General features: G+C 44.0%; 2 protein-coding genes across 2 annotated transcripts in view; both read right to left on the reverse strand.

The window, feature by feature from the left end:
• STK10 (serine/threonine kinase 10) overlaps positions 1-23744 on the reverse strand; it is a 168214-nt gene that overhangs the window by 86058 nt on the left and 58412 nt on the right. The window contains exons 3-4 of the mRNA XM_003404657.4: positions 22762-22810; positions 7523-7672 (exon numbers count right to left, since the gene is read on the reverse strand). Coding sequence (XP_003404705.1) covers positions 7523-7672; positions 22762-22810 — 199 coding nt within the window. The remainder of the gene's footprint in view (positions 1-7522; positions 7673-22761; positions 22811-23744) is intronic.
• The window catches only part of SH3PXD2B (SH3 and PX domains 2B), a 406416-nt gene that overhangs the window by 37870 nt on the left and 344802 nt on the right, over positions 1-23744 (reverse strand). The gene's annotated exons all lie outside the window — the stretch shown is intronic.

Below are 23744 nucleotides of genomic sequence, written 5' to 3' on the forward strand. Positions count from 1 at the left end.
ACTCACCGGTACTGGCGGTTAGGATTTCAGCATATTATTTGGAGAACACAATTCAAGCTATAACACTCAGGACCGTCACCAGCAGTCATAAATGCTTTAGATCCATGTGCCTACTTGGGGCCCAGCATGTTGCAGAGGAATAGGCCTAAAACAATCACCCGGTCTGCATCCTCAAGTGACAGAATCATCTTCTGTCTTGCAGGGTGCTTACCCAATAAGCTGTCTTTTAAGGTTATAATTAAAAAGTAAAAGGGCTAGAAACTGGAAGGCAGGGAGAGATATACTTAAAGAGACTGAGGAGTAACCACGTATCAGCCACTTGCCTGTAAAGTCTCCATTCTCCTAGAATAGAAAACCCCAGGCAAATGTCTTCAGAACTGCCAGATTGCCTGAATAATCTGGGCCTAAATTGGCAAGCATTTGTAGAGAAATAAAAAAGTGTTGAGAAGTTTGGACTCCTGGATCCAGTAATTATACTTACTACCCGACTATATTTAAAAAAAAATAACCAGAGTTTATTTTTGAAGGTATGAACCCATTATACACTTCTCAACCGTTGAAAATCAAAAACAACGTTAATGACCAAAACAAAACATGATAAGTTTATACAAATTCTGACATACCCATAAGACAGTGTTATAGATTGAATGGTGTCCTCCAAAAATATGTGCTGTAAATCCTAACCCCCATACCTGTGGATGCGATCCCATTTGGGAATAGGATTTTCTTTGTTATGTTAATGAGGCATATCAGTGTAGGACTTCTTAAACCTAACACTTAAAAACCTGTTACCATTGAGTCAATTCTTACTCATAGCAACCCTATAGGACAGTGTAGAACTGCCACATAGAATTTCCAAGGAGTGCCTGGTGGATTCAAACTGCTGACCTTTTAGTTAGCAGCCACAGCTCTTAATCACTATGCCACCAGGGTTTCTAAAAAAAAAAAAAAAACACTTACGAGATATAAAAGGAGAAGATTAGGCAGAGAAGCAAAACGGGGAAGACAGATGCCACGGGGAGCTCTCCAATGAACCGAGGAACTGAAGCTCAAAGAGACAAGGATTTTCCCCCAGAGCATCAGAAAGAGAGCCTTTCCCTAGAGCTGGTACCCTGAACTTGGACCTCTAGCCTCCTAAATTATGAAAAAATAAATTTCTATTAGTTAAAGCCACCCACTTGTGGTGTTTCTATTACAGCAGCGCTAAATAACTAAGACACAGCATCTCATGCCTCCAGTAAGAAATCTTGTTTTTAAAGGGCTTGGAATGGTGTGAGAAATCACATAGAATGTTAAGCAAAACAGTAAGTACTACAATTGTTTATACGTGCTGATCTTAACGATGTAAAAACACATGACTATGTTAAAAAAAAAAAAGTGTGAAATTCTCCTCCCAGCTTCAGAAAAGGACCTCTGGTTGTCCGGAGGTACACAGGTTGTCTGGAGAAGGTGGGACACTATCTTGCAGTAACTGCTCTGAAACATTACTTGGCCCAGGAAAGAAATCTAAATTCGCTGGGTGCTGTGCTGGGGAGTCCCTGGGCTGTACAAATGGTCAAGGCGCTCAGCTGCTAGCCAAAAGGGAAGAGATTCGAGTTGACCCAGAGGTGCCTCCCAAGAAAGGCCTGATGATCTACTTCCAAAAATCGGCCACTGAAAACCCCATGGAGCACAGTTCCACTCTGACTCACACGGGGTTGCCATGAGTCGGAGTTGACGCAACAGCAAGTGGCATACGTGGTACACCGTGTGCTGCACACCCACTAGATGCACTGCACGTCTTATCACACTTACTTGTTACACCAACTCTATGAGGAATTGAAGAGACTGAGGCTCAGAAAGGTTAAGCTATTAGTCTAAATTAGGGTCAACAAACATTTTCTGTAAAGGGCCAGAAAATAAATAATTTAGGCTTTGTGGGTCCTACCGTCTCTGTCACAAATAGCTCTGCTATTGTACAAAAGCAACCACAGACAAGAGATAAGCAAACAACCATGGCTGTGTTCCAATAAAACTTACAGACACTAAAAAATAAATTAATTAAAAAAGGTTAAGCGAGGTCACCCAACTGTCAAGTGGTAGACCCCAGACGAGAACACAGAACTTCGACCTTCCAAAGTCCGCACTTCATTTAGAACTCCCACTGTCTCAAAAAACCTGTTGCTGTCGCGTCGATACTGACTCATTGCAACCCCACAGTCTCAGGGTGGCAGATATGCTCCCCTTCTCTCTCTGCAAAAAATGGATTCCCATCAGCCAGTTGAGAATTGCTCCTCACCCACCTGGAGCTAGAACTTGGGCTTTACCTGGCAACTATCAAATGACTCTCAGAGGAAGTTTGAAAGCCTACACAGAAGTAAATATTTAACACAAGAAGAAGCAAATGCCCAGGAGCAGAGAGGAACTAACCCTGAGTGCCTCTGAGCGACAACGCTTTATATGTTTCACCCCAATTATCACAATAACCCTGTGAGGAAGGTCTATTGTTAGCCCCATCATACGGATTAAATAACTGAGGTCTGAATAGTTAAATATGTTTCTCTAGGTCATACAGCTCAGAAGTCTCAGGGCCAGGATTTTAACTGGGTCTTCCTGCATCTAGAACCCCCACTTTACTCGGCTCAACCTGCGGCTTCTCTGCTAGACCCACTCTACTCAGAACCACAGATGCTATCTCCCATGAGGTGGGGCACTTGCCTGGGACAATGATCTGCTAGAGCAATTCTCTAGTGGGTCCCTGGGTTGCATAAGGATATGAGAGGTGTGCCTCCAGGGACCCAAGCGGGTCCCAGGAAGATAGGAAGAGGCAGACAGACCAACACCTAGTCTCCTGGGCCCCCTCCACAGCTCCACCAGGTGGCAGATTCAGGGCCCCCAGGAGGGAGGAGGACTTTCCAAAACAGAACAACAGGCCTCAGCAGGTGCCCACACCATGGCTCCCAGGCCCGGCAGCGCTGTTTGTGTAAATACTCACGCACTCAACTCTCTTCTTCCTCCTTCAATTGCCTTCCTGGTTTTCTCAACTGGATAAGCCAACTCATTTTGAAACTTGATGCCCCGTCTGCCTTGGTCCCATCCTCTGCTAGGTTCTGAGTGGTGTGGAATTCTGGTCACCAGGTCAGCACCCTCCAGATTTAGGGTGTGTATAGGGTTAACCTGGTTACCTGAGTGGCATAACCAGTTAGCTCGACTACTAACCAAAAGGTTGGCAGTTCAAACCTACCCAGAGGGGCCTGGCGATCTGCTTCTGAAAGGTCACAGCCTTGAAGACTCTACGGAGCACAGTTCTACTCTGGACACGTGGGGTTGCCATGAGCCAGAATCCACTTGATGGCATTTCTTTTTTTTTAATGGGGTTAATGTGTTTGGCTGCTAACTGAAAGGTTGGAGGTTTGAATCCACTCAGAGGCACTTCAGAAAAAAGGCCTGGCATTCTGCTCCTGAAAACTCAGCCATTGAAAACCCTGGGGAACATGGTTCTGCTCAGACACACGTGGGGTTGCCATGAGTTGGTATCAACTCCACAGCAAATGGTTTAGTTTTTTTTTTTTTTTTTTATGTGTGTTGGGGGTGGGCGGGGAGGGCACCATGGGAAATAAGATCCCCACTGGGTGCATCTCAGCCTGCAGCTGCTGGGGCCCTTCCACCATCCCTGTCCACTCGTGACTTCCCTGCTCAGACCAGCCCTCAGCCCAGGCAGCTCTAACAACCTCCCAGGTGATGCTGATCTTGCCACTGAGCACTTTGGGCAGCAAGTATCTAGGGCAGGGGTTCTCAGGGCGTGGTCCCCAGACCAGCAGCATCAGCTGAGACCCTTGTTAAAAAAAAAAAAAAATCAAACGGATGCTGTTGAGTCAATTCTGACTTACAGCTGTCCTATAGGACAGAGGAGAACTGTCCCATAGGGTTTTCAAGGAATGCCTGGTAGATTCGAACTGCCAACCTTTACGGTTAGCAGCTGAACTCTTAACTACTCACTGTACCACCAGGGCTCCAGTACCCTTGTTAGACATGCAAATTCTCAGACTTCCCTCCAGACCTAATGTCCATGGAAGGCAGTGCCACCCCCAGTTGAGAACCATTGGGTTACACTGAGCCTTGGGAATTGTACATGACCTGTGGCCCAGGATTCTGAATCTCTGGGGGTCAGTCCCAGTCATCTGTGTTAACAAGCCCTAAGACCCACTCATCCATCTTGTAAGCCCCCAACCCCCAACCCATCAGCTCAAAGCTCTTAGGGAATTGGGTGTGGTGATATGGGAGAGCTCTGGACAGTGAGAGCCAGCCTAGCTCTGTCCTTGCTATGTGATCTGAAGCAGGTCCCTGCCTTCCCCAAGCTTCAGAGCCCTCAAGTGGGAATGCTGAGGGGGTATCCTTTCTGCCAGAGGCTGTCTGCCATGGGTTGAATTCAGTCCCCACAAAAAGGTGTGTGTATCAACTTGGTTAGGCCATGATTCCCAGTACTGCGTGGGTGTCCTCCATTCTGTGAATGTAGTTTTATGTTAAGAGGATTAGGGTGGGATTGTAATACCACCCTTACTCAGGTCACCTCCCTGAGCCACTGTGTAGGGAGTTTCCCTGGGATGTGGCCTGCACCACCTTTTATCTCGCAAGAGATAAAAGGAAAGGGAAGCAAGCAGAGTTGGGGACCTCATACCACCAAGAAAGCAGCACCAGAAGCAGAGTGCGTCCTTTGGACTCGGGGTCCCTGGGCCTGAGAAGCTCTTCTGCGAGGGAAAGGTTGAGGACAAGGTCCTTCTTTTAGAGTCGACAGAGAGAGAAAGTCTTCCCCTGGAGGTGACACCCTGAATTTCAACTTGTAACCTACTAGGACTGCGAAAGAATAAATTTCTCTCTGTTAAAGCCATCCCCTTGTGGTATTTCTCTTACAGCAGTACGAGATGACTAAGACAATGTCTTTGCACCATGTGTTTCTGTTCCAACCCTCATCACTGTCCCTGCAGGTCTCCATTATGGGGCTCGACAGTGGTGCAGCTTCTTGTGTATGTAATTAAACGTTCCTTAAAGATACACAGGTAACCACAGGTCAATTTTCTATTTAACTATCAGAGAAGGATGATAACAGGTAGCAGAGTTAAGCACAGTCAAAGTGGTACCCCCAAAAAAGAGACCATCTCTCTGTTGTCACTTTCTCTCTGAATCTCTATATCTGTGCATCCTTCTACTGACAGAGATGCCAGCAGAGGCGTCTGAGATGATAACCAGGGCCAACACTGGGCGTGCATCTCCAGGTAATGAGATTGGAAGCACTTTCTAGCTTCCAATTTATTATTAATTCAATTTATTGAATTTTTTATGAGTGCCCTGGATTGAATTGTGCCCCCCAAAATATCTGTCAATTTGGTTAAGTCATGATTCCCTCGTATGACTGTATGATTGCCTACCATTTTATCTTCTGATGTGATTTCCTATGTGTTGTAAATACTATCATTGTGATGTAATGAGATGGAATAGTGGCAGTTATATGGATGGGATCTACGGGATTAAATAGTGTCTAAGCCAATCTCTTCTGAGATATAAAAGAGAGAAGCGAGCAGAGAGACATGGGAACCTCACACGAAGAAAGCAACGCCAGGAGCAGAGCGCGTCCTTTGGACCTGAGGTTCCTCTGCTGGGATGCTCCCAGACCAAGGGCAGACTGATGATAAGGACCTTCCTCCAGAGCCGACAGAGAGACAGAAAGCCGTCCCCCTGGAGCTGGTGACTGAATTTGGACTTCTAGCCTACTGGACTATGAGAGAATAAACTCTTTGTCAACGCCATCCACTTGCGGTATTTGTTATAGCAGCAGTAGATGACTAAGACAATGTGCATGTACTATTTTTCGTCAAACAACAAAAATCATTACTAGAAAAACAGCATTACATGCATAGCATTTAGGAATGCAGAAGTAAACATGAGAAGAAACCAGTAAAAGAGTTAAAAGTGATTGTCTCTGGGGCTGAATTGAAAAGGAAGATGGAAGCAGAGGACACCTGTGTGTTTTATTTTGATGAAAAAAAAAACAAACGTATTAAAAATAAAACAATGTTCACGGCAGCATTACTCACAATAGCCAAAAGGTGGGAACAACCTAAATGTCCATCAACAGATGAATGGATTAACAAAAGGTGGTACATCCACACAATGGAATATTATTCACTCATAAAACAAGATGCAGTTCTGATACATGCTACGATATGGATGAACCCTGAAAATATGCTAAGTGAAATAAGCCAGATACAAAACGACAAATACTGTGTGATCCCATTTATATGAAATATCAAGAACAGGAAAATACATAGAGACCAAAGTTTATTAGTGCTTGCCAGGGCAGGTAGGAGGGGGAAAGAGTTACTGCTTTGGGAACACTGAGCTTCTGTTAAGGCTGATGGAAAAATCTGGAAACAGACAGTGGTGATGGCTGCATGACATGGTGAACATAATCAGTGTTGCCAAGTTGTACATATGAAAACGGCTGAAGGGGCAAATGTTTTGTTATGTTTTAATACAATAAAAAATATACAACGAGAGAGGAGACATTAAAAAAAATTAAGGTTTCAATCTATGTGACTGTCATGGATTGAATTGTGTCCCCCCAAAATATCTGTGAACTTGGCTAGGTCATGATTCCCTTGTATGATTGTCTACTGCTTTATCTTCTGATGTGATTTCCCTATGTGTTGTAAATCCTATCACTATAATGTAACAAAATGGATTAGCGGCAGTTATACTGCTGAGGTCTTTAAGATTAGATAGTATCTTATGCCAATCTCTTTTGAGATATGAAAGACAGAAGCAAGCAGAGAGACATGGGAACCACATACCACTGAGAAAACAGTGCCAGGAGCAGAGCACGTCCTTCGGACCTGAGGTTCCTACGCTAAAATGCTCCCAGACCAAGGGAAGACTGATGACAAGTTCCTTCCTCCAGAGCTGACAGAGAGAGAAAGCCTTCGCTCTGAAGCTGGTGACTGAATTTGGACTTCTAGCCTGCTGGACTATGAGAGGATAAACTTTTCTTTGTTAAAGCCACCCACTTGTGATATTTCTGTTATAGAAGTACTAGATGACTAAGACAGTGACAGATTTACCATTTTACACATGGGGATGATATAGGGTCTTCCCCCGTCACACCTCTCTCACTTGGATTCTCCTGATTGGTAGCAAGTGCAGAGAGCCTAGACCCAGGTTTCCCCACCTCGGCACTAGTGGCAGTTTGGGCCGGATCCCTGTTTGTTTAGAGCGTGGTCTTGTGCACTGGAAGATGTCAAGTAGCATCCCCAGTCTCTACCCACTAGCTGCCAGGGGTACCCTCCCCCAGTTGTGACAACCAAAAATGTCTGCCTGACATCCCTGGAGGGCAACATTCCCTGGTTTAGAAGCACTGGGTTAGACTGAACTATGGGGATTGTACATGACCTGTGGCCCAGGGCAGGGGTGGGGAAGGACCGTGAACATCCTGGGAGGCCCTGGGCGTCCCCTACCCTGGGTGTCCTTCACTCCCGCAGCTACCACTTACCCAGCCTGATATCGCCCTCGAGGGTCATCAGCACATTGCCAGCTTTCAGATCTCGGTGGATGATCCTCTTGCCATGGAGGAAGTTGAGGGCTTCCAGCATCTGGCGGCAAATGACCTGAATCTGGGGCTCAGTGAGGCCTCTGTCCAGCTCTAGAAAGAGACAGGAGGACCATTAGACACTTGTCAATTCAGCAAACACACACTGCAGGCAACTGAATGTCAGCTTCAGCCAAGTACAAGAAAGAAAAAAGCTGCCAACATTACTGAGCATTTACTGTGTACCAGGTTTGCTTCTAAGCACTTTACGTGTATTGGTCCATTTCTTTCTCACAACGACCCCATGAAGCAGGTGCGAAGGTTAACCCCATTTTACAGATGAGAAAACTGAGGATCAGAGAGGCTCAAGGACACAGGTGGGAAGTCACAGATCTGAGATTCAAACCAGGTGATGTGGCTGCAGAGGTCAGGCTGGTAAACACCACCCAACTGAGATTCAAAAATTTGTTCTGTCAGTAGGCTCCCTGGGTGGCACAATCAGTTAACCACTTAACCTCTAACCAAAAGGTTGGTGGTTCGAATGCATCCAGAGGTGCCTCAGAAGAAATGCCTGATAATCTGCTTCTGAAAGGTCACAGCCTTGAAAACCCTATGGAGCAATTCCACTCTGCATGCATGGGGTCGCCATGACTTGGAACCAACTCAGCAGCAACTGGTTTGGTTTTGATTTGGTTCTGTCAGCAGGCACTCAGTGAGTGCTCACAACGTTCCAGGTTCCACGCGTGGGGCAGTGGTTGACATGGAACAGTGATCAGTGCTTGGGACAGAGCGGGGGACAGGTGCGTGGAAGCATGGGCAGAGTCTCCTCTGTCTGCAGGAACTGCGAGGCTTCCCAGAGAAAAGCACACTTGAGCTGTGTATCGAAGGAACAACAGGGCTTGATAGGAGAAAAAGATGGGCATAAGCAAAGGCCTGGTGGCTGGAAAAGGCTGGAGTTCAAGAAATGGTCAATTGGCTGGGGTGATGGCACCCATGAGATATGAGAGGGCAGGATACGCCAGAAGGACCAGTCACCAGGGACTCTCGGGTGCTAGTCAGGGAGAACATACACACACGTGCTCATACCACTCGGTACCCCTCAGAGACCGTGGTGCCTTCTCTGAGGAAGTGACACTCGGGCTTAGGCCTGAAAAAATGAGCACGAGAGGAGGGGGCAGATGGGACAAGGGTATTCCATGCAGAGGGAGTACAAAGAACCCTGGTGTGGCTGGAGGCGAAGGAGAAGGGGAAAGACAGGTCAGAGATTGGTAGGGCCAGCTTCTGCAGGACCTCATGGAGGCTGCATTTTATCTGAAATACTACGGGCAGTCTGTGAGATATTCTAAGCAAAGCAGAAACACATCTGATTTATATCTTGAAAAACTCCCCTCTAGGTGCATACAGGGTAGCTATGAGTTGGAATCAACCTGACAGCAATGGGTTTTTGGTTTAGCTACATAGAGTGACGAGACTGCAGGGGAGCAGGAGGTCAACCTGGACCTGATGGTAGTCAAGGTGGAGAGGAGGAAGGAGTCCTGATCCCAGGGATCAATCAGTAGCTGCTGAGTCGACCCTGACTCATGGCAACCCCATATGTGTCGGAGTAGAACTATGCTCCATAGGGTTTTCGATGGCTGAATTTTCAGAAGTAGATCACCTGGCCTTTCTTCTGAGGCACCTCTGGGGGAGTCAAACCTCCAAACTTTTGGTTAACACCAGTTTTGTTAACCATGTGCACTACCAGAGACTTCTGGTCCCAGGAATTTAGGAAGGAGAAATGACAGAATGTGGGGCCCCCTGGATGGGACAGGAGAAGGGGGTGAGAAGACATCCTTGTGGTCAAGTGTCCAACATAATCATCATGATTATTTATTTTTTCAACCTAAGGCCCCTATGCTGAGGCGGCTTCCATCACCCTCCACCTGCTGTGTTTTCAGGCCTCATGCTCTAAAGTTGCTTGCTGCTCCGAGGCCTGTCTCTGACCAGAACACTGGGACAGACAGCACCTCCTGGATCTCTCCTGTAGGCACTAGACCAGGAATCCACAAGGCTGAGCTCCTCATGCTAGATCCCCCAGGGGTGATAAAAATAAACATGCCAGCCAGGGCTGCAGGCACCAATTCCAGCACCCTGGGAAGCCAGACCACAGAGGACAAGAGCCTTGCTCCAGGGTCTGCAAGCTACTCCTCTCTGTGGCCTCATCCTTAATCTCCATGCCCCCAGCCAGGGGCCAGGCTCAAAGCCTACATGGACTTTGGGGTCACAGTGACCGAGTTTGAACCCAGGTGTTACCTCTCACTAGCTATATGTTTTTGGTAAGTCACTCAACCTCTCTGGGTCTTCATTTCCTGTAAAATGGGCATGACTATAAGCATTGCAGGCAGGGCGCCAGCAATAAAGGCATATTAAGTTTTCAACACGATACCAAAAAAACCAGTTGCCGTGGAGCTTAATAATTCATGGTGACTGTATGTGTATTAGAGTAGAACTTGCTCCACAGGGTTTTCAATGGCTGATTTTTCAGAAGTAGACTGCCAGGCTTTTCTTCAAAGACACCTCTGGATGGACTCAAAAGTGCAACCTTTTAGTTAGCAGCTGAGCATGATTAGTCATTTGCACCAACCAGGGACTCCTCAGCATAGTAAGTGATCAATAAAAGTGATCATTGTTGCGTTGCCTCCAAGATGGGTCCAAAACTGAGTTATCCGCAGCTATCTAAAAAGAATATTGAATACCATGGGACTTCCAAAAGAACTAACAAACCTGTCTTAGAAGAAGTACAGCCAGAATGCTCCTTAGAAGCAAGGATGGTGAAACTATGTCTCACATACTTTGGACATGATATCAGGAGGGACCAGTCCCTGGAGAAGGACATGATGCCTGGTAAAGCAGAGGGTCAGCAAAAAAAAAGGAAGACCCTCAATGAGATGGATTGACACAGCAGCTGCAACAATGGGCTCAAGCATAACAGTGATCGTGAGGATGGCACAGGACAGGGCAGTGTTTCATTCTGCTGTACATAGGGTCGCTATGAGTCGGAACTGACTCAGCACATAACGACAACAACATTTAAAAAATGGCAAAATGGGTCTCGCTCAATTCTGATTTATTCATACGAACGAGACAGTAATAATAAAGATGATGATGACGATGATCTAATAGTCATCATCTTTTGAGCCCTTTCAATGCACCAAGCACAGGGCTATGGGCTTGGGTGCATTATTTCATTTAAACCTCACAACGACCCACTGTGTTAAGTATGATAAATTTTTTCTTAAAGTCAAGTTTATTGAGGCAGAATTTACAGAGTCAAATTCACTCCTTCTACAGTGGGAGAAAACGGAAAACACAAAGAAGATCATTGAAGATTTTCTGACGGAAAACTTCCCTAATATCATGAAAGACAAAAAATCAACTATCCAAGAAGCTCAATGAACCCCATACAGGATAGACCTCAAAAGAAAAACACCAAGACATAATCACACATGCTAAAGACAAAGAAAGAATCCTGAGAGCAGCTCGAGAAAAATGAAAAGTCACATACAGAGAGGAAACAATAAGACTACACTCTGATTACGTGGCAGAAACCACAGAGGCAAGAAGGCAACGGGATGACATAAATAAAATCTTGAAAGAAAAACAACTGCCAACCAAGAATAATATATCCTGCAAAACTCTCACTCATATGTGATGGCAAAATTAGGACATTTTCAGACAAACAGAAATTAAACCAAACCAAATTTACAAGAATCATTAAAGGGAGTCATCCTTTGGTTATACAACCAACAACCTCAATCTAACACATAAGAAAGCAGCCAGATACCAACGTAGATAATGAGCTTTCAAGGATAAAACAAAACTAAAAAATTTGCAAGAGGAAACCGGAGACATCAATCTGTAAATGACAACATCAAAACAATAAAAGAGGGAATAGACGGTGTAGGTATAGAGCTTTCAAATGGAGAGGAAGCCAAGGCATTATCAAGTAATAAAAGACTAGTTTAAACTTAGGAAAATTCAGGTAAATTTCAAGGTAACCACAATGAAAGTTAACAAACCTACTCATCAAAATAAAGAAGAAAAACATAAAGTCTCAGTAAACACAACATTTACCAAAATGAAAGAAATGGAAAAAAACAAACAACCAAAAGGAATTCAGTACAGATGAGTAAGAGGAACAAAGAAAACATCAGCACCACAAAAAAAAAAAAGCACTACAAAATGACAGCAATGAACTCACACCTATTAATAATCACACTGAATGTAAATGGCTTAAATGCATCCATAAAGAGATAAAGAGTGACAGAACAGATTTTAAAAAACGACACACTTTAGAAGTAAAGACATAAATTTATTAAAAATCAAAGGAAGGAAAAAAAACATATCAAGCAAACAGCTACCAAAAAAAAGCAGGAGTGGCAATGCTAATCTCAGATAAAACAGACTTTAAAACAAAACCTACCATAAAAGACAAAGAAGGGCATTATATAATGATTAAAGGAACAATCCACCAAGAAGACATAATCTACGTACCCAATGACAGGACTCCAAAATACATAAAACAAACTCTAACAGCAATGAAAAGAGAAAATGACAGTTCCACAATAATAGTAGGAGACTTCAACGCACCACTCTTGGTAAAGGACAGAACATCTAGAAAGAAACTCAGCAAAGATACAAAAGATCTAAAGGCCACAATCAACCAACCTGACCTCATAGACATATACAGAATACTCCACCCAACAGCAGCAAAGTACACATTCTTTTCCAAGGCACATGGAATGTTCTCCAGAACAGACCACATCTTAGGCCACAAAGCAATCTTCAATAAAATCCAAAACATCAAAATAATACAAAGCATTCTCTCTGCTCACAATCCCCTCAAAGTAGAAATTAACAGGAAGAGCAAGGGGGAAAAAAAAAACATGGAAACTGAATAACACCCTGCTAAAAAACCACTGGGTAATAGAAGAAATCAAAGGTGGAATCACAAAATTCCTAGAATCAAATGAGAATGAAAACATATTATACAAAAAGCTCTGGGACACAGCATAGGCAGTGCTCAGAGGTCAATTTATAGCAATAGATGCACACATCAAAAAAGAAGGGACAAAATCAAAACATTAGCTACACAACTCAAACAAACAGAGAACAGCAAAAGAAGCCCACAGCCACCAGAAGAAAGGAAATAAAGGTCAGAGCAGAAATAAATGAAATAAAGAATAGTAAAACAATAGACAGAATCAAAAAGACTAAAAGTTGATTCTTTGAAAGGATCAACAAAATTGACAAACCACTGGCCAAAGTGACAAAAGAAAAACAGGAGAGGATGTAAATAACCCAAATAAGAAATGAAATGGGGACAGTACAACAGACCCAACTGAAATATAAAGAATCATAACAGAGTACTATAAAAAACTATACTCCAATAAATTTGAAAATCTAGAGGAAATGGACAAATTTCTACAAACATAATACCTACCCAAACTAACACAAACCAAAGTTGAAAATCTGAACAGACTCATAACAAGAGAAGAGACTGAAAAGGTAATAAAAAAAAAAACCTCCCAACAACAACAAAAAGCCCTGGCCCAGGTGGCTTCACTGGAGAATTCTACCACTATTCTACACTATTTCAGAACATAGAAAAGGAACGGATACTTCCGAATTCATTCTATGAAGCCAGCATAACCCTGATACCGAAACCAGGCAAAGACACCACAACAAAACAAAATTACAGACCAATATCTCTCATGAATATAGATGTAAAAATTCTCAACAAAATTCTAGCCAACAGAAGTCAGTATCATATCAAAAAACAATATGCCATGACCAAGTGGGATTCATACCAGGTATGCAAGGATGGTTCAACATTAGAAAATCAATCAACATAATTCACCACATAAATAAAATAATCACACGATCATCTCAATTAATGTAGAAAAGGTATTAGACAAAGTCCAACACCATTCCTGATAAAAACCCTCAATCAAATAGGTATAGAAGGGAAATTCCTCAACATAATAAAGGGTATCTATACAAAACCAACAGCGAATATCATTCTTAATAAAGAGAGGCTGAAATCATTTCCCTTGAGAACAGGAAAAGACAATGATGCCCTTTATCACCACTCCCATTTAACATTGTGCTGGAAGTTCTAGTAAGAGCAATAAGGCATGAAAAAGAAATAAAGGGCACCCGAATTGGTAATGAAAACGTAAAACTGTCCCTACTTGTGGATGATATGATACTATACATAGAAATCCCAAAAGACTCTAAGAGAAAACTGCTAAAACTAATAGGAAGAGTCAGAAGAATAGCTGGATACAAGATAAATATACAAAAATCAGCTGGATTCCTACACACCAATAAAAAGAACTTTGAAAAGGAAATGAAGAAAACAATACCATTTATAATAGTCCCTAAAAAGATAAAATACTTAGGAATAAATCTAACCGGGAACATAAAAGACCTATACAAAGAAAACTACAAAACCCTATTGCAAGAAACTAAAAGAAACCTACATATATGGAAAAACATACCATGCTCATGGATAGGTAGACTCAATATTGTGAAAATGTCAGTTCTACTCAAAGCAATCTACAGATACAATGCAATCTCAATCCAAATACCAAGAGCATTCTTCAATGAGATGGAATAACTAATCATTAACTTTAAATGGCGAGGAAAGAGGCCCCGGATAAGTAAACCACTACTGAAGAAAAAGAATAAAGTAAGGAGGGCTCGCACTAACCCTACTAACTGACCACTACTATAAAAACCTGGCCTCAGACCCTACGATACAGTTACAGTAGTCAAAACAGCCTGGTACTGGTACGAATGACAGCTACATTGACCAATGGAAAAGAACTGAGAATCCAGATGTAAATCCATCCACCTATGTTCACCTGATCTTTGACAAAGGCCCAAAGTCCGTTAAACGAGGAAAAGACAGTTTTTCTAACAAATGGTGCTGGCAAAACTGTATGCCCATCTGCAAAAAAACAAAACAGGACCCATACCTCACACCATACACAGAAACTAATTCAAAATCGATCAAAGACCTAAATATAAGACCAAAAACTATAAAGGTCATAGAAGAAAAAATAGGGTCAACTCTAGAGGCCCTAATACACAGCATTAACAGGATATAAACCATAATTAACAATATACAAACACCAGAAGATAAGCTAGATAATCGGGATTTTCTAAAAATTAAACATTCATGCTCATCAAAAGACTTCACCAAAAGAGTAAAAAGGCAACCTACAGACTGGGAAAAAAAAATTGGCTATGACAAATCCAACAAAGACCTAATCTCTAAAATCTATAGGGAAATCCAACAGCTCTACAACAAAAACACAAATAACCCCATTAAAAAATGGCCAAAGGCTATGAACAGATACTTCATCAAAGAAGACATTCAAGTGGCTAACAGACACATGAGGAAATGCTGGTCATCACTAGCCATTAGAGAAATGAAAATCAAAACCATAACGAGATACATCTCACCCTGACATTATTGGCATGAATTAAAAAAAAAAAGAAAATAACGAATGTTGGAGGCTGCAGGGAGATTGGAGCTCTTATGCACTGCTGGTGAGAATGCAAAATGGTACAACCATTTTGGAAAGGGATATGGTGCGTCCTTAAAAAGCTAGAAATAGAAATATCATATGATCCAGCAATCCCACTCCTAGAAATATATCCTAGAGAAATAAGAGCTGTCACACTAACAGACATATGCACACCTATGTTCATTGCCGCATTGTTTACAATACCAAAAAGATGGGAACAACCTAGGTGCCCATCAACAGATGAATGGATAAACAAACTATGGTACATACACACGATGAAGTATTATGCAACAATTAAGAACAATGATGAATCTGCGAAGCATCTCACAACGTGGATGAATCTGGAGGGCATTATGCTAAGTGAAATAAGTCAATCACAAAAGGACAAATATTGTATGAGACTGCTTCTATAAAAACTCATGAAAAGGTTTACACACAGAAAGAAACAATCTGATGGTTATGAGGAGAGGAGAGGCAGGGATGGAAAAACACTAAATAGGCAATAGATAAGTGGTAGCTTTGGTGAAGAGTAGGACAGTACACGACAATGGGGAAGCCAGCACAACTTGTCCAAGACAAGGTCGCGGAAGCTCCATAGACACATCCAAACTCCCTGAGGGACCAACTTACTGGGCTGAGGGCTGTGGGGACCATGATCTTAGGGAACATCTAGCTCAGTTGGCATAACATAGTTTATAAAGAAAATGTTCTACATTCCACCTTGGTAAGTAGCATCTAGGCTCATAAAAGCTTGTGAGCGGTCATCTAAGATATTCCACTGGTGTCACCCTGTCCGGAGCAAGGGAGAAAGAAGAAAACCAAAGACACAAGGGAAAGATTAGTCCAAAGGACTAAGGGACCACAACTACCACAGCCTACACCAGCCTGAGTCCAACACAACTAGATGGTACCCAGCTACCATCACCAACTGCACAGACAGGGATCATGCTAGAGGGTCTTGGACAGAGCTGGAAAAAAATGTAGAACAAAATTCTAACTCATAAAAGACCAGACTTACTGGTCTGACAGAGACTGGAGAAACCCCGACAGTATGGCTCCCGGACACCCATTTAGCTCAGTAATGAAGTCACTTCTGAGGTTCACCCTTCAGCCAAAGATTAGACAGGCCAAATAAAACAAAATGAGACTAAAGGGGCACACCAGCCCAGGGGCAAGGACGAGAAGGCAGAAAGAGCAAGAAAGCTGGTAATGGGGAACCCAAGGTCGAGATGGTGAGAGTGTTGACATGTCGTGGGGCTGGCAACCAATGTCACAAAACAATACATGCATTAACTGTTTAATGAGAAATTAGTCTGCTCTGTAAACCTTTATCTAAAGTACAATAAAAAAATTCTAAAAAAAAAAAATGTGCTCTTTCGAGGTGTAAACGCCTGTGAATTTTGGCACCTCCATAATTGAGATGTAGAATGTTTCCACCGCCCCCCAAAACTCCCCTGGGCTCTTCCATTCCTCCCTAGCGCTTTAAGCAATCGTTAATTTGATTTCTGTCCCTATAGTTTTGCCTTCTTCTAGAATATACTGTAATTGGAATCATACAATATATAGCTTTGAGTCCAATAAATTTTTAAGATTAATTTTTAATTACAGAGTCATACGTGAATACTTTCTCCTTATAATAAGAAACTACAACACCACAGATGAGTCTAAGTCCCCTCTGGCACCATATCCGATCCGGGCCCCTCGGCTCTCGCCTGTAGGAGGCTGAGATTCAAAATGTTTATCAGGTGATGAGGCCTGGGCACCAACGTGATCAGAATGGACACTGAGAATTAACAACATGAAAGGGCCATGCAGACCTAACCCACCAAAACCCACTGCCATTGAGACCTGCCGCAGGGATATCATCCCTTTCCCAGAGAGGGCTAGCCCAGAGCCCTACAGCTAGTGACAGGGATCCTGGGGTACATCTTGAGCCCCTGTTACCCCAAGCCTAGGCTGTTAATGCTACACAACCCTACAGGTCAAGGGGGAGATGGACCACCAACAGGAAGCCCCCCTAAGCAGGGCAGGCATCTGTGGAAGAGTTAACTCCTAATCGCAGAGCTGCCACCAGGACCTGGCTCTGATCTTGTTGGGTCTCCCCATCCCAGCTTCTCTTCTCATGCCTTGATTTCCAGAATGTGGATGGCAATTTTCTTTAATTGCTGCTATGAACAGGGAGAAAATCACTGGGGGCTGGAATAGCCAGTTCCGCTAGGAGAACTGAGACAGGACACCACAGAGTGAATTTGTCTGCTGGCTGAGCCACAGCCCAGGGTCATGTCCCAGGTATGAGTGAGGGCGAGGATCTGGTACACTGAAAAGCCTCTTCCACTTCTGATACCCTCCCCAGGCCTCATTCCACTAAGATGCACACTGGGGCAGCAGAGCCTGATAGCAGGCTCTCATTCTCCTCTACTTCTTGAGTATCAGAACACATGGCTACCTAGCTAGAAGGCCACATTTCCCAGCACCCCTGCCAGCTACGTGTTACTGTGTTCTAGCCAATGAGGCAGAAGTGGAAGTGTCACATAGGCTTCTAGGAAATCGTCTCAAAAAAGTAACGATGGGCTAGGGGTGCGGTTGTCCTACCCTTCCTTCTTCTATCCTTCTGCTTGGAATTCAGATGTGATGGCTGGAGCTCCCATAGCCACCCTACCACCAAGAGCAGAAAACCAGCCCGAGTATGGGACCAACACAGAGGAAAGTGGGGACAAGGACAAGAGTTTGGAGAAGGAAGCCGAGTTCTTATGAAAAATTTTGGGGTTAGATCAAGCTGCACCTGACACCAGACACCTTTGAACTTTTCAGTTATAGGTACAAATAAATCTTCCTCCCATCACCCTTCCCTTTTTATTCTTACCTAAACCAGTTTGAATAGTCGTTGGCCCTGTATAACCTAAAGAATCCTAACTCGTACAAAACCGACATTTTTTATTTCATTGGATTCTACCCAGAGCAATAATAATCTTCAAAGGCAGTGTCTGCTGAGAGAAGGTACAACCAAGGGCTATATAATACATGCCCTATATCTTTTTCTGTGCTATCATTTACCCACCTGGGAACTCTGGGAGCGGTAAGAGGCTTGGCAAGAAAGGTTTGTGTTTCCAGAATTTCTACAGCTCAGGATTTGAGACATTCCTGAGATAAAACCACTAGCTGCCACCAAGATGATTCTGACTCACGGCAACCCCACGTGTGTCACAGTAGAACTGTGCTCCACAGGGTTTTCTTTTTTTAATTTATTAATTTTGTTGTTGTTGAGAAAATACACACAGAACATACACCAATTCAACAGTTTCCACATGTACAATTCAGTGACACTGATTATATCCTTCAAGTTGTACAGCTATTCTCGTTCTCCTTTTCCCAGTTGTTCTCCCCATTAACATAAACTCACTGCCTCCTAAGTCTACTATCGAATCTTTTGAGTTGCTGTTGTCAATTTGATCTCACAGGGATAGTATTTAAAAAAGCAAAATGTCATAAGGCAGACTTTTTTACTAGTTAAGCTAAACTGTTGTTTAGTTTTAAGAAGACTTCAAGGGATATGTTTGGTTTAAGGTTTAAAGATAATCTCAGAGCAAAAGTTTCAGGGGTTCACCCAGTTTCCATGGTTCCAGAAAGTCTAGATTCCATGAGAATTTGAAATTCTGTTCTGCCTTTCCCCCCTTTTGATCAAGATTCTTCTATAGAATCTTTGATTAAAATGTTCAGTAATGGAAGCTGAATACCATCCAGTTCTTCTGGTCTCAGAGCAGAGGAGGCAGTTGTTCATGAAGGCATTTATGGACACATTCCATTTCCTCCTCCTATTCTTGACTCTCCTTCTTCCTCTGTTGTTCCAGGCAAATAGAGAACAATTGTTATGCCTTGGATGGCCGCTTGTAAGCTTTTAAGACCCCTGGCACTATGCAATGAACTAGGAGGTATAATGGAACCACTAAATGCATTATTAAGTCAATTAACTGGGATAGCCCATGAAATCATGACCCTTCCAAAGGGTTTTCAATGGCTGATTTTTCAGAAATAGATTATCAGACCTTTCTTCTGAGGTGTCCACCTTCTTTATATATATATATATATATATAAAAGTGGCTGAATGGTGCTATAGTATGCTGTGGGCCTCTCCTCTCCTGAGCCATTCTAGGATCCTGGATACTTCACACAACTTTCAAGGCCCCGCAGGGGATTATGTCAGACAGGCATCAGTTAAGTGGGGGTTACCCAGACCTGGGTTTACATCTCAGTTCTGTCATTCACTGCCTGTGTGACTCTGGGCAAGCTCCTTTACCTAAGTTAAACATGGAATTACCCCACAATTCCCCTTCTAAGTATATACCCAAAAGAACTGAAAACAGGACTAAAACAGGTACATGTATACACATGTTCATAGCAGCATCATTCACAATATCTAGAAGGGGAAACAACCCAGGTGTCCATCAATGGATGAATGGATAAACAAAATGCGGTACATCCATACAATGCGGTATTATTTGGTCATAAAAAGGAACAAAGCACCGACACGTGCTATAAAATGGATGAACCTCAAAAAGATGATGGTAAGTCAAAGACGCTAGATACAAAAGGTCACATGTCATATGGTCCCATTGTATGAAATATCCAGAAGAGATAAATACATAGAGATAGAATATAGACTGGTGGTTCCCAGGGGCTGGGAGAAGGAAGCAATGGGGAGAAACTGCCTAATAAATGTACTGGTTTGAACAGTGTTCCCCCAAATTCATGTCTGTGGTACAGTGAGTTACTTAATATAGCCCTTCTGGCCATTCATGGCCTTGTGATTTCCATAAAATGATTGGATGGGACTATGCAAATAAGATGGCTGTGGCCCACCAAAGGGATTGGACAGCCTGCTAATTATGCAAATAAGGTGCCTGGAACCCTTGTTGGGGTGGTACCATGCAAATAAGGTGTATGGAACCCTAACAAAGAGATTGGTCAGTACTGCCATCCGCTAGGCTTAAAAACCCACTGCCCTCAAGTTAATTCCAACTCATAGCAACCCTGTAGAAGCAAGTAGAACTGCCCCATAGAGGCTCCTAGGCTATACATCTTCACAGAAGCAGACTGCCATATCTTTCTCCTGTGGAATGGCTGGTGGGTTTGACACCAACCTTTCAGTTAGCAGCTAAGCATTTAACCACTGTGCCACCAGGGCTTCCTCTGCTAGGCTTAAAGGGAGCCAATCCCAAAAGCGGAGAGGGAGGACCTCACTACCACCAAAAACAAGAGCCAGGAGCAGAGTGCATCTTTTGAACCCAGGGTCCCCGTGTTGAGAAGCTCCTAGACCCAGCTTTAACACTGGTGTGAGACAGCAAAAAGCAGTGGCAAGCACAGCAGGGAAATGGCAGCAGCAGAACCAGGAGACCAGCACAAGATGGCTACGCTGGGCTTCCCGGCCAATGGAGTGAGGCAGCTACAGTGTGCGTGCTGATCTATGGAGCAAGACAGCTGAGCGCCTTCGGGCAGGATGCTCGCTCTCTGGAATGGGGTGTCTCTGGGGACTTGTTGGCAGAGCTAAAGAGCTTTAAAACACTTTGCCAAGGGGCCGAGGGCACAGCTGAGAAGAAGCTGTCCTGATCAGAGAATGTATCCTGTGTCATTCCTGATCCTGAATTGTAACCTGTTACTTCCCTAGTAAGCCCCATAACTGTGAGTATGGTCTGTGAGTTCTGTGCGGCCTTTGCAACGAAGTATCGAACCCAGCAGAGAAGTAGAGAGTGCCATGGGAGCGACAGCTAATGTCAGAATTGGTAAAAAGGTTACAGGGTGGAGGTAGGTCCAACCTCTACCTCACAGGAATCAGCCTTGGGCTGATGATCCTGATTCTCCTCCCCGCTTGTGAAGTCAGAGGACCTCTGGTGGCCTCTGCTACGCCATTCTTACAATGTCATTCCCAGAACCTTAGAATGTGACCTCATGTACAAATAGGGACATTGTAGCTGTAATCAGTTAAGATGAGGTCATACTGGAGCAGAGTGGGTCCTTCATCCAACAGGACTGGTATCGTTATATAAGAGGGGAAAAGACAGTGAGAAGGCCGTGTGATAATGATGGCAAAGACTGCAGAGATGCAGTCAAGCAATGCCGAGGATTTCTTGCAACACCAGAAGCTAAAAGAAAGGCATGTAACATATTCTCTCCTAAAACCGTCAGAGAGAGCATGGCCTTGCCAATACCTTGACATCAAACTCCCAGCCTGCAGAACTGTGAGACAATACATTTCAGTTGTATAAAAAACCAACAAATTTGTAGTGCTTGGTCACTGCAGTCTTAGGAAACAAACATAATGAGCAAGATGCTTTGTTTTGTTTTTCCTTCATTCAAAAATTTATACACATATTGTTTTGTGACATTGGTTGCAATCTCCACAATGTGACAGCACGCTGCTCCTTTCTACCCTGGGTTCCCTGTGTCCCTTTGTTCAATTCCTGTCCCTTCCTGCCTTCTCATCCTGCTTTTGAACAGGAGTTACCCGTTAGGTCTCGTATATTTGATAGAACTAAGAAGCACATTCCTCACATGTGTAATTTTTTGTTTTATAGGCCTGTCTAATCTTTGTCTGAAAAGTGGGCTTCCGGAGCGGTTTCAGCTCCAGGTTGGCAGAGCATCCAGAGGCCATAGTTTCGGGGGTTCCTCTAGTCTCTGTCAGACCAGTAAATCTGGTCTTTTTACGTGAATTTGAATTCTGTTCTACATTTTTCTCCTGCTCTGTCCAGGAATCTCTGTTGTGATCTCTGTCAGGGCAGTCATTGGTGGTAGCTGGGTACCATTTAGTTCTGGTCTCAGGCTGGTGAAGTCTCTGGTTCATATGGTCCTTTCCTTCTCTGGGCTAGTATTTTCCTTGTGTCTTTAGTTTTGTATTAGAAAGACGGAGATGTTTTGGAACTAGATCGAGATGGTGGTTGCCCAATAGTGTCAATGCGTTACTGCCACTCAATTGTTCACTTTAAAATGGTTACTTTTATGGTATGTGAATTTTACCTTAACAAATTAATTTTTTAAACTTAAAAAAAAGGTAGGAAGACACAAAAAAAGAATAGAACTGAGGTATTCTTTCTGATTTTTATATGTGAGGATTAAATGCAAATAATATACAATACACATGACAGTATCTACTACCATCTCTGGCATATAGTGAAATTCACAAAACACTGGTTACCACTAGTTTTTTTGTTGTTATTATTGCTCAAGTTTGCCCAGGACACCAAGACCTGACAACAGCTCACTGAGCACTTACAAAACAGTTGGATATTTCCCCCCACTTTTCAAAGGCCCTTCCTTACTTGTCTCTTTTTAACCTCTAATAGTGCTGGGGGGTTGAGCAAAGGAAGTACCCACCCATTTTATGCCAAGAGGGTGAGTGACCAGTTCAATGGCACATGAAGGGGAAGTGCTACTCATTCAACAAGTGCTCTGCTTTCTCCCCATCCTGCCCTCCCCACAAAAGGAGACAATGCAGGGAGGGGCTCAACCAGGCCATTTAAATCACTGGGGTGGAGATAAAGGATGCAGGTCCCAGAGAGAGTGTCAGGGACTCAGGCATAGGGCTTCGGTGAGTCCTCCCATTCCCCGCCACACACTGGACCCAGGAAGACTTACCCAGCATGATGGCGTCCACGGCTCCCCCGGGACAGAACTCGATCATGATCTGCAGAAAATACAAGGCAAAGAGGTGAGCCAGCACCCAGCTCAAAAGGCTGCCTCCCCCAGTGCCCCATGCTCCACCCGTGGTGCCCCTTGGTGCCCCAGCTAGCCAGCCACCCCTGCCGCCCCTTAGGAGCCTGTCCAGTCTGCCCTGCTCTCCCTCCCCTCAATCTGGCCTAACCCTACAGGACGCTCTAACACTCAGAGGAGTTGCTTGAGCCCTTCGTCTTTCAGAAAAAGAAAAACCAAGTTGCCCTGGAAACGCACAGCTTTAGAGAGCAGCCTTTCAGCCCAGCCCACTCTCCCTCCAGTCCCAGCCTGACAGCTCCGCCCCACCTGCTGGCTGCCTGTTTCCTACACCCCATCACCAAGACCTCAGGGGATGCCTTCTCCACACACAGAACCCCAGAGCCTGCCCTCTGCCTTTCTCCATCTTCTAGAGCCCGGGCCCTCAGGGAATCACAACATCAGAACATCAGAGCCCCGATGACCAGCTCATCCAATGCCCTCAATTTACAGGTGAGGAAACCAAGGCCCAGCAAGTGGATGAGATTGACCAAGGCCACACAGATTGGTGGCAGGTCCTGGACTGGAAGGTAGGTTTCCGAACTCCCAGGTCATTCAGGCAAGCATTCATTCGTCCATTCATTCATCATATACCTAGTACCCACTCAACAGGTAGCAGGCCCTGGAAGAACAACCAGACCCAGGCTCTCAAGGGGCTCCCAGACGGGCCCAGGGGATAGAGAGGGACCCAGAATAAAAAGTGCCACAGGTACCCACACGGTTCCTCCCACGTTCGCCTGATGCATCTTCACTCTTTCCTGCCCACTCTGGGCTCTTAACATATGTGCATAGATGAGCTCTCTTTTTTCTTCAATAGGGGTACAGGAGGGTGGGGAAAACGCATCTCAAACTTCAAGACCCACTCCCAGAAC

This window comes from Loxodonta africana, chromosome 2 (genome assembly GCF_030014295.1).
Source record: "Loxodonta africana isolate mLoxAfr1 chromosome 2, mLoxAfr1.hap2, whole genome shotgun sequence".
NCBI classification, from domain to species: Eukaryota; Metazoa; Chordata; class Mammalia; order Proboscidea; family Elephantidae; genus Loxodonta; species Loxodonta africana.